Genomic DNA, 18,708 nt, shown 5'->3' on the forward strand with positions numbered 1-18,708 from the left:
ATTGCAGATTTTCGTTGGTAACTTGGATGCAAGTGTAACGGATGATCACCTCAGGCGGGTTTTTGGGAACTACGGGCAATTGCTTCATGTAAAAATACCACTAGGCAAACGCTGTCTTCTGAACTTAGTCAAATTCAGTGATAAGGAAACTAACATGCTGGCATTGTTATGGCAGAAGTTGTGCTGAGGAAGCTCTACGAGCATTAAGTGGAACTCAGTTGGGTGGACAAACCATCCGCCTTCTCACTAGTATCAGGCTGATCTGAACCAGTGTAATGGTGGTTTTTATGGGTATACACAAGGATATGACGCTATGGTTATGCCCAACCTAATCAGGACCCAAGTATGTACTATGCAGGCTATGCCGAGTATGGGAATTATGCGCAACCTCCACATCAAAAACAAGAAAATTGAGTTCTACTAATGAATGTCTTAATATGATGGTAAAAATCTACAGAACAAATCTGATAGTTAATAGCTACAGTCTTGAAAAAGAGCATTTAACCAAGAGCTAGCAGAGGATGAGGACATCGTAGAGAGACTATTGAGGCAGAACTATCATCTCAGGAATAAAAAGCTTTCTTATAAAAAAATAAAGGCGGGTATATTGTTACTTACTTGGTCAGCAGAAAAACAATTATCATTCAGTAGGTGGGACATCTGATTGTTGAGAAGCAAATAATTTTTCATCTTTATTATTTGTTTCATCTCATCTTCTAAGGTAGACAAGCGATCATTCAAGGATTTGTTTTCCTCATTCAAGGATTTGTTTTCTTCATTCAAGAATTTGTTATCATCTCGAGTTGAACGTAGCTCGGACAATAGCTCAGCCTTTGAAGAAGTTCCACCTTTCAAATCTTTTGCCTGAACTCCACCCCCAAATCAAAATACATGGCTATGAGTTTGTGAAACGATAAGCTTAATTAGAATAATTATAACAAAATTATTAAAACATAAGGCATCTCATACTTGTACAAGCTTCAAGGTTGTTTCCTAGTGATAAACTTAAGTAGTATACATACCTGAAAACTTTCAGATGTAAAATGATCCTTTACTAACCATTCCCATTCTTTTTTGTCCACTCCCCTTGGGATATTCTTAAGAGACTGTTGAATAGGCTTATCCTTCACATATTTTGCATATAAGTGTCCTCTCAATTTGTTCCATAGCTTATTCATCCATCCCAAGATATGATCAAGATGATCATTCATGTCAACAACCTCAAATTTGTGCTACAAAAATTGGGACATGAGTTGAGTTTCTATTCGATATCTCTGGTAAATAAGATTTCAGTAACACAACATTACCTCAACAGCTGCCCACATGTGACTTAACTTTTCTTGCTTAATATCACTCCACGAGGTTACTCCCAGCGGACATATTACGGTCATGAACAATTTTTCCCAAATGCTTTGAAAACAATTTGCTATTTGTTCCAACAGTTTGATTATTGTAAAATGTTACTTTCAGGTTTTCTCCGTTTTCAAGTGAAGCAACTTCTTTGCACATGTTGCTCCCTCGAACTCTTCTTACCTTTGTAGGATTAGATGAATCTACGGTGCATAATTCAGTAAAAACTATAACATTCAAATTCAGCTTTACAAATTAAAAAGATATGGAATGAAAATACCGTACCTTTTTCAGTTGTTTGAGAGTGTTCCATAACTTGATCAATAGATGGAGGCAATGAAATTTTAGTTTGCATATCCTCTTTCTCAAGAATCATTTTATCCATTCTTTGCATTTCTTGACTAGACGACATGGTCGAATTCGCTCTTGTGCTTCTAGAAAGAGTTATAATGTGTTGATTTGCATAAAGAGCACTCTTGTTAATACATCCCACCTCAGATTCAGATTCCCATTCCTTGACTAGTAGAATAAGTAGAGCTTTTAAGTCGTTGTCCTCGCCCCTTCCCAATAGAATGTGGAGAAATCAAATCATATTACCAATGTTTTAGCATAGTGTTTCAATGAGGAAGAAGTTGAAAAAATATTGACAAGTACTTGTAGAGAAGATTAGATTGTTAAAAAGGAAAAAACATAGCGTAATAGAGAAATTGAAAAAGTAATACAACGTAGAGAAAAAATGATTGCTCTTTGGGGAGATATGATGTGCTACATCTGGAAAGTAAGGAACTAAAAATAGTTCAAAGGTATTACAGACAAACTTGAATTTTTATTTGAAAAACATATCATATTTCCAAAAATCTTACTTGTCTAGACTTCTTGGGTGTATTGCTTACCTAGATTAGTCGATACATGAGCTGAGGGGTTAGTTTGCTTGTTCTCTTTCTCAAGATCGAGGGAGTTCTTTGGTATCGTTGTCATTCCTTGACTAGTAAATAAAGTAGAGTTTGTAAGTCCTTGTCCTCGGCCCTTACCTACACAACATGGAGAAAACAAATCATATTATCAATACTTTAGAATATTCCTTTTAAGAGCGAGTAGCTGTAAGAATAACAACGGCTCAAAGAGAAGATTACATTTTAAGACAGAAAAAAACAAAGCATTATTTAGAAAAAATAACAAAGGCTATGTTTTCACTATCCACTCGCTTGAGGGCAGAAAAGTGATAAAGTATGATCTCGTTTTAAGCAACAAAGCTGATTATCGTAACAACCTGCTTTAGCACTTAGGTTTATACAACTGTGGAACCTAGTCATTTCATTATTGAATAACAGATTTGAGAAAAAGAAGAGATCGATTTAATACTTTAGTGTCACATGTAAAAGAATACACAATGAGAAATCAAATCATATTACCAATAGTTTAGCATAGTGTTTCGGAGAGGAAGAAGCTGAAAAAAATTGACAAGTACTTGAAGAGAAGATTAAAAAAATTCTTGTTGGTAGTCGCTTGTGATTAAAAATTCTTGGCTCATAACTAACTTATCCTAAAGTTAAGAATGGCTTAACCGCATCCTCAAACTAATACATAAAGAAAGAATCAAGAAAACTAGTAATTGCAACTATATGCTACATTGGTTATAGTCCAAACTCAAGAACACTACATTTGTCCTCACTAAATCATAATAGAGGTGAATGTTTGTTTAAGTTTGAGCATTAAATCATAATAGATGTGAATGTTTTTTTAAGTTTTAACTTGGTAGTGGAGGTCCTGGTTCTCCAATAATATGACCGTTTTTCCATAATCTTCGTAGTCTAACTATTAGTGTCTCCTATCCAAAAATTATTTTGGATGAACACTACTCAGATTGCAAGGGAAGGAGATTGCAGCCATCACAAGATTTAATAGGAATAATTATATTAGATGAGCACGATCCAGATGGCAAAGGAAGGAGATTACAGCCATCACGGGATTTAACAGGAATCCTTGGGCATAAAATATTACATAATGACTCCAATGGTATGTGTGATCAGAACAGTTTGAACAGAATCGAAACACAAGCAAGTGATTCTGCTTCAGACTAGAGCCAACAGTACAATGAATCTCTTACTACATCCATTTTCTTAAAAACTATAAAGCTTCTTATTCAACCCCCCAGGCATTACACCTAAACACTGCACACAACTTTTACGGAATAGGAACCTCCAAATAAGCAGGTCTAACAGAGAAAAGATGGGAGAGATCATTCCCTATCTCATGTTTAAGATAATTTGGAGTGAACAAAGTAGGGAAGGCCACTGAGACAAGAAAACTTTATGTTTCAGGAAATAGTTTGATAGACTAGAAACTCTATTTTGAAGACCAACAAAGTTTTGCTTTTTTTTTCTGCTTATTTTGAAGCACACAGAAGAATCCCATTTGCATAGATATCGAATAGGTCCCTTGTATAGCTAGTATATTGGGATTCTTCAATAAAAGATTATCTGAGTTCCATAATGACATCAATGGTATGTGTAGTCGAAACAATCTGAACGGAATTGGAACACAAGCAGGTGATTCTGCTTGAGTGATGATACAACCCATCTCTTACTACATTGCCATCTTGTTAACAACTATAAAGCTTCTTGATCAACCCCCCTGGCATTCCCCAAATACTGCACATAATTTTAAAAGAACAGGAAGCTCCAAACAAGCAGGTCTAACAGAGAAAGTTGATGTTACAGGAAAGAGTATTGATAGACCGGAAACTTTGATGTTGAAAACCAACAACATTTTACTTCCTTTTTTCTGATTATTTTGAAGCACACAACAACTTCCCATTTGCATAGATGACTAAAAGTTTCCTTTGTATACAACTAGTATACTGGGATTTTTCAATCCCCTATTTTAGATAGTAAAAAGTACTTGTGAGTTTTAACAAATAAATAAGTTTTTCATGTAGAGGGATATGCTAGAAATATTTGTTCATGAAACAAAATACAAGAATTGGGCAAGTACAAGTATACAAAGGTACCACCAAAATCATGTTACAGGAGAGTGAGATTCAAATCTAAACTTTACAAAGTACCTAGGAAATCAACCAGCTCCTTTACTTCCTATAGACAATTCTCGAGAATTGTGCAAGTACAAGTATACAATGGTACCTTGATGCATAACATTAAGCAAAATTTTAGGCTCAACTGGGCACGACTTGATTCGGGTGAAAAACATTAAGATAATACCACTGAATATACTATATTTTTATAGGTGACATGGCAGCTAATTTCACAGATTACATGTTTCAGAAGATATTCAGGGCAACCTATTCCTCAATCAATGGAATTAAGGTTGTAAAAGATAGAAAAATATTGCACATAACGAGGTTGTCGATTTATTAGACTTGTGGATTAAGGTGATCAATTTTGCACTATGACTGAGATGAATCAAACGTTTTTCTCCACTAGGCATAAACACATTAGTTCTGCAGCTAATAAGAAGAATGTCGGAGGCCAAACGCAAGCTTCATATCAAAATAAGGAACTCAAATTACTACAGCTAAGGTTATATGACTATTTTCATTATATGACTAAGAAAAGAGACCAGATTTTGAAACCATTAACCTATTTATTGTTAAAAAGAAGAAGAACAAATAGAGTAGCTTTAATACAACAATGAAAAAACGACATCAATAAAACATATAGAAGAAACATAACAACTCGATCGAAAGAGGAACCGACCTGAAATTCTGTTTCGAGCAAAGCTGGGTGGAATTTTTTTTTGAACAGAGCAGCAACTATCACTACAAGAAGACGACGCGATTAGGGCATATGAACGTCAAGATTAACCACGAAAGAACAGAAAGAGTAGCTTCAATACAACAATGAAAAAACAACATCAGTAAAACATATAGAAGAAACACAACAACTCGATCGGAAGAGGAACAAACCTGAAATTCTGTTTCGATCAAAGCTGGGGTAGAATTTTGTTTTGAGCAGATCAGCAACGATACAATAAAAAAAAACGCGATTAGGGCAGAGGAATGTCAAGGTTAAGCAAAAAACGTTGAGAGGGTATAGAGGGATGACCTTGATCAATGGCAATGGCGAGCTCAAACTAGGGCATTAGGACGGGCTGCTGTATTTTGAGAAAAAAAATTGTTTTCTTAAAGTATAATTTAATTTTAGCGCTTAAAGTTTTGTTAAAAGTAAAAATTACATTTTTTTTAATATTTCAGTATAAAAAATGGCGGAACTTTTCTCCCGCTCAAGGCCCTCAATAGAATTTGGGACTAGTGAATTAATATTTTAAGGACTAGATTTAATACCTTCTCAATAAAATGTACAAATAAGGACCGAAATATAATCTCGTCCCAATAGATATACTTTTAGAGACGTGATAATTCACTCGTCCCTAAATGTTGGTCTTAAATAAGGCTTTTTCTTGTAGTGCTTACAATTGAAGCAACACTCTTCGAAAATTGAAGATGAGAAACTTTGAGTAGATGAAGAAGAAAGTAAGAACTTGAATTGCTGCAACACTTTCCGAAAATTGAAAATGAGGAGAGTTTTGAGCAGATGAAGAGCAAAGTAAGAACTTATAGAAAGTGAAAAACTAAGACACGTGTGATTATTTACAGTACATATGTTTTTATAAAAATGAATAAAATTAATACCCAATCAAATTAGGCCAGAAATGACCAAATATTATAAGGCCTCAAGATACAATTTGTATAGCTTTTATTTAGTTCAACTATTTAGTGGGTCTCAATGTACAATTTGTATAGCTTTTGGTCTAGCTATTTAGTGCAATACTTGAAATATTCTTGTAGAGATTAACACTAGATATGGCCTCATTCCCAAATACTACCTTTGCCCTCTCCTCATTTTCTCTCTCCATCAATTTATTGCAATTTGTTCTATTAACTTGAAATTATCAAATTACTTAGTTTGGAGGACATAAATCCTCCAGCTAATTCAAACCTTTACGATTGATGAAATCTTCAAAGGCAATGTTCCTTATCCTGCTCCTAAATCCAAGTACCCCTCTATCATTAGATCTAAGTCTCTCAACATATGTCAATTGTCGAAGAAATTTTTTACAAATCTGAACATACCATACCTGAGAACTGGGAGAATTTATTGAAGTTCATGGAACTTAACGTAGTTGATACTAGCTTTGTCCGTGTGAGGTGGTTGAAACTCCCTCTCTTATTTGTGAAAATGAACTTTTATAGTTCATGTGTTTGAAATTCTACATGAGGTGGTGGAATAGTGAGAGATTCCCTGGGCACATGTTTGATGGCCTTCATCCTCCCACTTGGAAGAGGCACACCAGCAACACTGCAGAAACAAATGCATTCCTCTTTGGGCTTAGATGGTGTATTAACAGTGGTCATAATCTCATCATCATCGAGATTGATTCCCTACTCCTTTGGAATTGTATTAATAACAGTTGGTTCACTCCATGGAGGATTAAGGAATCAGTGGAGGAAACTAGAAGATTGATCTGGATACATGATGTAATTATTAACCATTGTTTTAGGGAAGCAAATAGTGTGGCTGATAAATTGGCTTCAATGAGCCATTTTGCTGAGGAAGTTAAAGTATTTACACAACAAAACACTGTTCCCAGGCAGATTAGAGGCCTACTAAACGTTGAAAAATGGAAATTTCCCTCCTTGAGAGTCAAAAAAAGAAAATCGAGTATGATTTTCTTTGAGCCACCTTGAGGTGCTTCTATGCGCTTGGCATTGTTTGTGCCTCCTTTTGTGTTCGTATATTATGCAAATCTCATTAGGAAGGCAAGGTAAAGTCCTCCTTCCTCTTTTGTAATCCACGTTAATGACAATGACAAGACATCTGTTTATTATTTTAAAAAAAAGATTCACAACTTGGGAAGAACGTGATGTTCTAGACTTCTAGTTTTGAGTTGGCTATCTGGAACAATAACAGAAGAGGCAATGTTCCTTATCATTGGATGTACTAAGTCAAAACATATCTTATAGTCATGAGAGGGAATACGTTAGTTTAACCAACCAACAAACTATTTCCTCTAAATAAAGGACTATATTTGTGTGATGGAAACCACCTGCTGACCTAAACACTCGACTACTCGAGTCATGATGGCACCTAAAGTCACGACCTAAGTCTCGGGATCCAAACCAAAAGTCCTTTTAGACAAAACACGACGTTCCAGAGCTAACCGAACTGTTTGAATTACATTCTGAAACCATCTACCTGAAGTTTTGAACGAAGTCAACTGTCTAAGTTTCAAAAGCTCCAAATCATGAGAAATCGCATAGAAATCAAACGAACAATTGGGCGATCGAACTGTCAGTCCCAACAAGTAATAATTGACTTGGAGTCACTATAGAAACATTTTAAATACCGAGAATAATACAATAAAAAGGAAATGACCTGGAGGGTAATTACTAATAGGATGATATAAACTCAATATAGATAGCTCAGCAAAAGGAGAAATCTGGAAGAGGTGATATAGGGGGTGACAAGGGACAAAGATGAAAAACGAATAGTAGGTTTATGGACAATTTATTTGCAACACAAACATAATTTCTGAATTATGTGCACTCCTAAATAAATTAAAGATTGCAATCAATAAGCACTACAGGAAAACTGTGAATTACATGGGGATTTTCCTAGGAATTAGTATGAAAATTCGCAGGAAACTTATTTAATTTTCCTGCAAATTTTCATACTAATCCCCATGTAATTCACCATTTTCTTGTAGTGAAGAATCTAACACATTTTGAATTTACTATCGATTAAGAGGACTATTCAATGTGAAACAAAAGATCATCCATCTTATTCAACTATTTTGTCTGAATGCAGGGAACTACTGTGACAGCTAGCATGGTGCAGCATAGGTGCAACACAGTTGTTGCGAAGAAAATCAAGTGACAGATATTCTGGAGAAGGAGAGATCTAAATTATGAAAGGCTAACTACTTTTTGTTATGGACAGTTCCTCCCCTTTTTGTACCTAAAAAAATTGAAAGCAGACAATATACAAACTCTTTTTATTAGGCTAATAAAGCCCACTAGTACTAATAAATATTGTAATAAGTATTATGCAACCCAATACCCCTTCCCAAAAACTAGAGTAGCAATACTCTATCAGATCCTTGTATTGATGTATATGATGCATATGATGTTGGTATTAATAATTACCCTGAGTTTTTAACATAAATAGGTTTTTCTTTCAGGAAAAAGTTTAGGATTGACTAGTCATTTTCTTATAGGAAAAAGTTTATGACTCTATAAATAGAGGTTTGTTCCTTCTAACTTAATCACCATTCACAATGTAGTCCTAGGGGCTTTGAGATTTTTGGTTAGGGGGAGAATTTTGGGACACAAGTGATATGGTATCACTTGTGTGAACCTCCCATGTATTCCGATTGAATTGGTTGAGGTTATTTCTCTCTATATTTTACACTCTCATAATTATATAGTGGATTGTTCATCCCCTTTGTGGATATAGGTTGATTGACTGAACCACGTTAATTTTTTTGTGTCTTTTGTATATTTCTCATTTATCTTCTTACTCATGGTCTTTCGAGGTTCGCTTTGTTAGCTTACGCATGACATCTAATTATTTCGGTCCTGACAAGTGGTACAGAGGTTCAATGGTTGAGCCAGGTTAGAAACAAGTGTTCATCTTGGCGGGTTCAGTTCTAGCCGCAACCTATTTGACAGTAATGAAGATTTTTGTTAGAGAATTTTTTTTAGAAAAGGTCTCTATGTTGAGACATAGATTTGATGAAGGAGATTATGAAGATGAGATGCAAGCTGTTGAAGATTATATGAAGAAGGTGGAGCAAATTTATTTTGTCAGAAATTCAGGCCAAGGGAGAGATTTGTTAGGTATTAATTTTCCTGAGTTTATTACCATAAATAGGTTTTCCTTTTAGAAAAAGTTTAGAATTGCTTAGTCTTTTTAGGAAAAGGTTTAGGAAAATGTTTATGCCTCTATAAATAGAGGTTTATTTCTTCTAACTTAATCAACATTCACAATGTAGTCCTAGGAGCTTTGAGAGTTTTGGTTAGGGGAATTTTGACACAAGTGATATGTTTTCACTTGTGTGAACCTCCCATGTATTCTGAGTGAATTGGGTTAAAATTATTTCTCTCTATACTTTGTACTCTCATATTTATATAGTGGATGTAGGTCGATTGACCGAACCACATTAAATCTTTGTGTCTTTTGGTATATTTCTCGTTTGTCTTCTTACTTATTATTTTTCGATATTTGCTTTGTTAGCTTCCGCATGACACCTAATTATTTCGGTCCTAACCTGTGAAGCTATAATATATTACATCTTTTAGTACCAAAAGAATATATAACATGGATTAGGGGTTTCCATTATGTATATATTCATCTATGCTTTTAAAGCATTGTTGCCCGAGACTTGAGTAAAATTGATATACTATTTTGAATTGCTCTTATACTATTCAACTTTAACGTGTTTTGTTGTTTTTGTGCCTTACACTCAATATTATTCTATAATCACTACCATTGATCTTTTTTTACAACCGTTTTAAAAATATTTTTCAAAAAATATCGTTATCGAACATATTATTGACCACGTGGAATGTAGTGATTGGAGGTAGTTAATTATATAAAGATCATTGAACAGGTCCAAAGGCAATCATTCAAAACAGAATTGAAGCATTTCTACATCTTTCAACTATCTTTTTGTGTTTCTATCAAAATAATAATTCGATCCAAAGAAGATGCCAAGTGGGACGCTTGAAGTTTTTCTTGTAAATGCCAAAGGCCTTGAAGACCAAAATTGGCTCAGTATGATATTCACAAACTCCATTTTTTTTCTAATTATGTTTATTATGGTTTCTAAGAGGAAAAATAATATGGTGTTTTAGTATTTAATTTGATCCTCATAATTGAATGCTCATTTAAAATAATGATGATAGATCTCGCTTTTTGTGACAAATAATGGCGTATTTTTGGTTTAGATCGTTATCTGATTTTGATTTGACGAGAAAATTAATATGATAAAGTTTCTTTTTAAATCTGTTGATCTTAACAATATGAATGTCCCCGTATTCATTATTTTTAATGTTACTAATCCATATTAATTAGTTTATTGAATTGGCTTTTTCAAATTTGAACAGCTAGTATGAATCCTTATGTGATCCTCACCTGTCGGACTCAAGAGAAGGAAAGTGGTGTTGCATCAGGTATTTCTAATTAATTATAATTCAACTGAACCGTGTTACAGTGGCGGAGCCAGAATTTTCAATAAGGGATTCAAAATCTCAAGAAGTAAATACGCAAATTAATCGAAGGGGGTTCGACATCTACTATATAAACCTAAATAATAATTTCAACCATGTATAAATAGTAGTAATATTTTCCGCCGAAGGGGGTTTGGATGAACCCCCTAAGAATATGTTGGCTCCCCCCGCACTATAGTTTTATTTTTTGTAAATAAAAACATATACGGTCCCTGAATTTCAATTTATTTGATCTACTTTCCTTTTTGGTCTATTTAAAAAAGAATGACTATTTCCTTTTTAGCAACTTTTTAATTTCAATTTTCTACATAGAATGTTTAAGAGTTAAGACCACAAGATTGAAGGACATTTTGATATATTTGACAGCTCTTTAATATTTGACTACAAGATTTAAAAATCTTCTTTACTTTCTTAAACTTTAATTTAAATCAATGCAGGTCAGTCAATTTAAAATAGAAGGAATTTTATAATATTTTAAACGCACTATTTTCACCCTCCTATATATATACAATCAAAACCAGAAGCAAAATACTTAGGGGTTGTTTAGTAGAGTGTATTAGCAAAAATAATGATTGTATTAACTGTATTATGTATTAGTAATACCTTATTTGATACACTTTTTTATACTATGTATAACTAATGTTCGCATTTATACACTCTATTGTGTACGGTATACTATATATTTTATCTCTATAGCTATCAGTGTAGATTGTCAAGTTATATATCAATAATCCCATTTTATGATTATAAAACATAACATTTTTTACACTATATGAAAATTTTCTCAGACTAAATCACTCAATATTAAGTTGCTTTGTACAGGTGAAGGAACTGATCCTGAGTGGAATGAGACCTTTGTTTTTACCATCAGTAGTGATGTTGAAGAGATCACCCTCAGGATTATGGACAAAGATACTCTTAGTTCAGATGATTTTGTTGGAGAAGCAACGTTAATAATCTTTCTCATTCATTTAATTGCCTAATATCATAATACTCCGTTCTTTTTAATTTCTTTGTCTTGTTTTGACTTAACATGACATTTAAGAAAATAAGAAAGACTTTTGAATTTTCTGTTCTTAAATATATCTTTTTTAAATAAGACATAATACATAAATATTCCCTTTAGCTTGACCTCAACTCACAGTTATGCCCTTCCACTTTGGGCGTGCACAGTAGACAATTAAACTTGTATAAAGTTGAACAATTAGACACACACGTTCTACGTGACATTCTACATGTCAATCTATATCCTACGTGGTGTCCTACATGTATTATGTCACGCAGGACTCGTGTGTCTACATGTTTAATAGTATACAAGTTTAAGTACCTACTTGTACATATATAAAGTTGAAGAACATAAATATAAAATGAGATCAAGTTAAAATGCACATTTATCTGTTGTGCCTTTTAATAAATTCTTAAAAATTAAGATAAATAAATAAAAACGGGGGAGTATCAATATTTATTTTTTTCATTTATGTTGTCTATTGGTAATCACTTTGGTCTATATTTTGTGCTTTTATTAATGCAAACAGAATTCCCTTACATGAAGTGTTGCGTGAAGGAGAGGTGTCTGAACGAGCTTACAATGTTGTAAAAGATGAAGAATATTGTGGAGAGATAAAACTCAGCCTCACTTTCATATCTGAGGTGACATTATTACTCTTTTTGTTTTAATTTAACTGTCTTAGTTTAATTAATTATACATTAATTTTAAGAAGGTAAGCAATGTTGTTCCCATATGCCTATTCATTCATAACCAAAGCTCTTCAAATAAATCTCCTCGGTACTTGAACTTGATTCTTTAAAGCCGGGAACTCCATTCAATTAGCTGGGTATAAGCTAATTTGCTCATTTTCTCTTGATACACTTACCTTGACCCTTTAGGTTTTTCATGAAGTAGACACAAGCAGGAAAATTGCAATCTTCAGGTCATGAGCCTGATGAGTTGACCAATTCCTCTACCCCGCTTCTTCCCCTTCTCTTTCAAACTCCGAAAACCAAGGTTCAACTTGCATGTTTAGCATATAATCTGAGTAGCATGATGTTCACTGAAACTTTTGAATTCGGTCTTAAATTAAAAATATGTACAATTTATAAACTCTTTTTAAACGTTGTGATAGATATTGAAATTAAAGAGTTATCAATTTTTTTTAAAAAAGATGTATTTATTTTAGAGTAAAAAGAAATGTAAAATAAGCAAATTGAAATTGAGAAAGTAAGCTCAAGTATGACTACACCAGGAGTTAAGAAGAAAAAAAAACTTTCTTTTGTACCATTTATGTTACACTTTCGGTCTTTGAGATTTCAATTTTTTATTTTTTGGACGTACATTTGTATGTAGAATCTTTTAGATTTTTCAAAATATAATTTACAAAACTACATAAAAGTTTCTATAAAAATAATTAATAATTCAAATATTTTAAAGAAATATAATAATAATTTGTTTGATCTCAAGATTTTAATACCATAACATAAATTGAGAAGGGCGGAGTATTTCCACCTAAAGATAACTATATACAATTGCATATAATTATGAGATTTCTTTTTCTTTGTAAAAAAAAATTAGTTATAAGCTACAATAGGTTAAAATAATTTTTTAGTGCATAAAAAGGAATTGATTTGTCATCAAGTCAACTTTTAATTATTATCTCATAAAGTCAATATTATTTTGTAAAAGAATATTAGAATCATGAAGAATGAGAACTTAAATGAAATAATAACTGTTAGTGAGGTGATCATCTGAAAGTGAATCTTGGTCACTTGCAGTCGGGTTCTCATAGAGGAAATCATGAAGAAGAATACGGTGGACGTAGAAAGTCACGTCATGACTCCAGAGGATCTGATGAAGAAGAATACGGTGGTGGACGTAGAAAATCACATAATGACTCCGGAGGATCTGATGAAGAAGAATATGGTGGACGTAGAAAGTCACGTAATGACTCAGGAGGATCTGATGAAGAAGAATATGGTAGACGTAGACGATCAAGTGATCGCCGTAGAGGAAGTGATGAAGACAACTATGGTGGATATAGAGAATCACGTGATGACTATTAATTCCAGGAGTTTAAGCCGTTTGGTTAACCCTAACCTCTAAAGGATGGAAATAATCCTCTAATAAATTTTGAAATAGTGGTTCATTGTTTAATTTGATCGTTATTTTATGTTTGTATTTGTAAAATATACACATTAGTTACATGATTATATTTGTTGAAAGTTTATTTTCTTTTCATATCTACATGTCGTCCTTTGTTTCCAGATTTTCCAGACTATATAAATAGGACCAATTTGGAGGATCATTTCATGAATGTTATTGCTAGGTTATATCCTCCACTTGTTGAAATTCTAATGAATTGCCTATTGTGCTCTATAACTTATTAGCTACTGTCACACCCCGAGCCTATACCCTGGACGTGGCCGGCACTCGAGAACCATTTCTGATCCCTAAGCAAACCCTTGGCCTGTACTATGATTCAGATGATTCTACATAATACACGAAGCTTAAATAGATGAGCATTTCGAAAAGTCTTAAATTGTTGCCTTGAGATAATTAACATAAGTCATAAGTTAAACAAACATCTCGAGAAACAATGGAAACATCTAATTAACTGTTCAAGATAGATGTCAGGACAAGACCCATGACACCTCAAATACTACTAAAACGAAGTCTCCCGAAAGCAAAGAGGCCTCACCAAATACTGTCTACAAGTGTAAGGTGATCTCAACGAAACGCCTGTTGATGATCCTGAATACATGTATCTGCATCATAAAAGATGCAGGTCGATTGAATGCAGTATACACTACAACAAAAGTGATATATAGCTACGAAATTATTAGCTACGACATGAAATTTGTCCCAAATTATTCACTTTTAGTGACAAAAATTATATTTCGTGCTTAAATACATGAAACACATACTTTTAGTGACGAAATGTAGAAAATCGTTGCAAAGTTTCGTCTTTTAAAGTTTCCCACCAAAAAAAGGATTGACGCCAAATATTGAATACTATTAGCCTCGAATTTAGAGTTGTCAATGACACATTATTTTGTCACGAATGATGTTTCCAATTAGCGACGAACCATTTTTTTGTCCAAATTATAATTAAATTTTAGATACAAAAAACTTTTGTCACAAAAAAATATATTGATACATTAGTGACAAATCATTTTTGTCCTAAAATTAGTTAAATTTTGAATACGAAAACCTTTTGTCTCAAAAATATACTGATTCATTAGTGATGAATTATTTTTTGTCCTAAAATTTGTTAAATTTTGGATACAAAATTTTTTTGTCACAAAAACATACATTGATACATCAGTGACAAACCATTTTTGTCCTAAAATATGTTAAATTTTGGATACAAAATTTTTTTGTCACAAAAACATACATTGATACATCAGTGACAAACCATTTTTGTCCTAAAATATGTTAAATTTTGAATACGAAAAACCTTTGTCACAAAAATATATTGATGCATTAGTGATGCATCATTTTTATCCTAAAATTAATTAAATTTTGGATACGAAATTTTTTTGTCAACAAAACATATATTTATACATTAGTGATAAATCATTTTTGTCCTAAAATCAATTAAATTTTGAATACAAAAAACTTTTGTTGCAGAAGTATATTGATGCATTAGTGATGAATCATTTTTGTCCTAAAATTAGCTAATTTTTGGATACAAAAAACTTTTGTCGCACAAAATATATTGACACATTAGTGACGATCATTTTTTGTCCTAAAATTTGTTAAATTCTTTATATGATAAACTTTGTCGCAAAAATATATTGATAGAGTAAAAATAAAGTATAATTTGTAGTTAATCATGGTATACTTTAACTACAAATTTTTGTATTCAATTGTGATATTAGTTTTTGTCAATAATAGTTCAAACAATTAGTGATACTTGTATTGTTGTCTCTATTTACTTATAATTTTAGTCACAATGAATGTTTGTCAAAAAATATTATACATGTTTGAATGGCTATGACCTAAATTTCATAGTTGAATGGTGCAATTATTGGCTACAAAAAAATTCTTGGTTATAATTATATAATCACTAATTATAAACACATTTTTAACTAAACAAAAAAATCAGAGAAATTATTTATTAGACCATACTCCAGACAAACACAATATAGACTACATCACATAATAAAAAATATGGTCTAAATATCATTAAAATAGTCTGAATAAAAAAATTACAAACAAAGCTTCCAAACCTATCAAGAGTCTCAACAAATTTTCAAGTACTCATACAAATGTAAAATTTATTGGAGCGATTATAGCTAACAAAAGTCAGATGCTCACTTCTAAGTTGTATTACAATAAAATACGATAGAGAACACAAATTTTTATCATGCACTAAAAAAGATATTACAAATTTGTAGTGAGCAATAAACCACTATAGTTAATTTATGATAATTAATTTAATCCCAACAAATTGATGACTAAATCAGTTAAAAAAATTACTCTTCAAAAATACCAATAGTCAAAACCTCTGCAACAAAAGTTACAATTATTATTATTAAATCATAAAAAAAAAATTGCGATCAGAACTCTCTGCAATTTGTTAGTATTTCTTTTACATCATATGTGGAAAATATTAAAGTTTAAGATATTTTCTACTAATTAACATGTAGACTTTATAATCAAACCAAAAAAATACATATTACCAATAAAAAATATTAACATGTTGTAACAACAGAAGTATATCATTAGAAAGTAGTATCCTTAGCCTTACCAACTAAATTTAAACACAACATTCAATTCAATTATTCTAATATGTTTAAGTGGAATTACATTATCGTAATATCTAATTAAATTAGAAGAAACTTTAATAATTTCAATAAAATTACTAGTTGCGAATGATCTTCTTGTGCACTAGCTAAATTACTTGTGTGACTATCAAATTTAGAACCGTAACCGATACTAAGGAGTAGGATTCAAAGCAAGTCTTAACAATAATTTATATAAAATTGGGCAGAGTTTCCCTTGTTTTTGGGCTTGTCTAAAAATATTCCTGTCTTAGAAATCAATAACATATCCGACCAATATCGCCAAAAACAAGTCATAATAATCATCAACATTCTATTCAAAATATAATAATACTAAATTCATCTCAAAATACGAAAAGAAGTCTAATACTAGTCACAAGTAGATAATGACAAAAGAATACATATGACAATAGTGAATTGACTAATGAAGCGACTTTAAGAGTTAAATAGAAAAGAACGATATCAAATAAATATCTTCTTGCCCGCACAAAGCAATTTCCGTTAACCAAAAATTTGTCAACTCGTGCACTCTAGCTAAAGAAAGCATCATCGACGTCACTTGTGATCTCTGTAATAAAATATAGCAGAGAGTGAGTCACTAACTCAATCAGTAATAACAATTAACTACAAATTTTTATAATAATAATAAAATATAATGAAATAAACACCCTTTTCAGAAATGGTAACAATAATCAGTCTTGTTTGTTTCATATAAGGTATGCTAACCTAAGGTGTGTGATTTACTCAATCTTACTATCCTAATATTGTGGAATAAGGGTGCAATTGCTACAAAGTGTTGGGACTATGCCAACAAGCATGATCGACTAAGATTAGATGGGTTCACTTATAATATATCAAAAATCAAGTTATCATCACAATGCCCATCCCTCAATAGGAAATTGAGATGGTCAAACAAATTATTGGTACTAGATAGATGCTTAAAGATGGCCTAGTAGCCAGAAGAGGAGGCACAAACATGATTGGTCTAATCTATTTTCAACTACTGAACATAACTGAAACAGTAAGGTGGAAATGCATGATGTTCCAGAATGATGCAAAGCCAAAAGCTAAGTTACCATGTGGTTACACTTTCATGGGAGGATGCTAACAACTGACAGATTGATCAAATGGAGAATAAACGTGGAGCCAAAGTGCGGCCTTTATAGAATCACTGGTGAAAGCAGAGACCATTTATTCTTCTTATGCAGTTATAATCTTAACATATCGTCAAGACTCAGGCAATGGATTAGAAGACCAATGGTTACTTCCAAAGCCTGTAAACTACATTTAGATTGGGCAATTCATAATCGAAAAGGGAGATCACACACTGTCAAGCTTTTAGAATGGTTTTCACTGAAGCAATTAATGCCATTTGGATAGAGAGGAACTTGAGGATTTTCAAAAAGAGGAGCAGGTATGTAGAGAGTACAGTTGGGGAACTAGTTTGCAATGTTAGAGCTACCAATGGAAATCAACTACTATTCCAAGAACTCCTATTTTAATCAATTGAGCTAGACATTAAGATTAGGCTATGTTAATAACTATGTATACTGATTTAGATAGCTAGTTTGAGATTTAATCATATATAATCAATATATATATGTGTGTGTGTGAGAGAGACTGAATTTCTATAAAAAATATCATTGAGAAATAGTTTTTGATTCAACTCTAGAGGGTCAGACTACCATAATTGACATATCTTAGTTAATATTTTCAAACCACATGAAATTTCAAAAATAATCTCAATTATATTGAATCACTTCAGAACAAGTTTAGGTAAAAACAACACTATAACAAAGATATTAGTAATATAACGATATCAACAAAAAAAAATAGATAAAACTCCAAATGAGTAATTGAAATCCATGAGGCGATATAAAGATTTCAACATAAAGCATATAATAACATGTGCAATTTGTCAAAAGAAGTTGATAATCAGAGAAAATGCATGCAGAAAAAAAAAACATGTTCATCCATGAGGAAGCCCCAAAACTAAAAGCTAAACACAGTAAAACCATTTTAAACAAGGTCATAACACTAGAATTGTTAGTTGATTCACTATATTAGAGATAAGTAGCTACAAAAAGAGAGGCAAACCTGCAATTTCATCCCCTTCATATACATTTAGTCCAATGATATGGATCCCTACAAGAAAATATAAAAAACAGAAGATGTTAGTGATGGTGGGAGGGGTGGGGGCTGTCTCTAAAGTAAAAAAAAAAATGATTTGAGGAAAAAAGGAATTATCCTTTGAATGCATAAAAGAAAAGTAGGGAATGAAATAAATTATGAAGAAAAGATAAAAATAATAAATTTTAAGTACTTATAAG

At 32.3% G+C, this 18,708-nt stretch overlaps 1 protein-coding gene and 1 long non-coding RNA gene across 2 annotated transcripts; one reads left to right on the plus strand and one right to left on the minus strand.

Moving 5' to 3' along the window:
* The first annotated feature begins 10,003 nt into the window (after positions 1-10,003).
* Positions 10,004-13,688, plus strand: LOC125864482 (elicitor-responsive protein 3-like). Its single transcript, XM_049544504.1, has 5 exons — positions 10,004-10,142; positions 10,475-10,540; positions 11,420-11,546; positions 12,133-12,247; positions 13,367-13,688. Exons 1-5 carry the CDS (start codon positions 10,076-10,078, stop codon positions 13,652-13,654), a joined length of 663 nt encoding a protein of 220 aa, XP_049400461.1. The 5' UTR covers positions 10,004-10,075; the 3' UTR covers positions 13,655-13,688.
* A 2,983-nt stretch (positions 13,689-16,671) lies between these two features.
* On the minus strand, positions 16,672-18,522 carry LOC125864486 (uncharacterized). The gene is made up of 2 exons (XR_007446235.1): positions 18,476-18,522; positions 16,672-16,946 (listed from the first exon to the last, which is right to left on the minus strand). It is a non-coding gene; the product is annotated as an uncharacterized LOC125864486 (long non-coding RNA).
* Positions 18,523-18,708: the final 186 nt, after the last annotated feature.

The sequence above is a fragment of the Solanum stenotomum genome, chromosome 5 (genome assembly GCF_019186545.1).
Source record: "Solanum stenotomum isolate F172 chromosome 5, ASM1918654v1, whole genome shotgun sequence".
Lineage (NCBI taxonomy): Eukaryota > Viridiplantae > Streptophyta > Magnoliopsida > Solanales > Solanaceae > Solanum > Solanum stenotomum.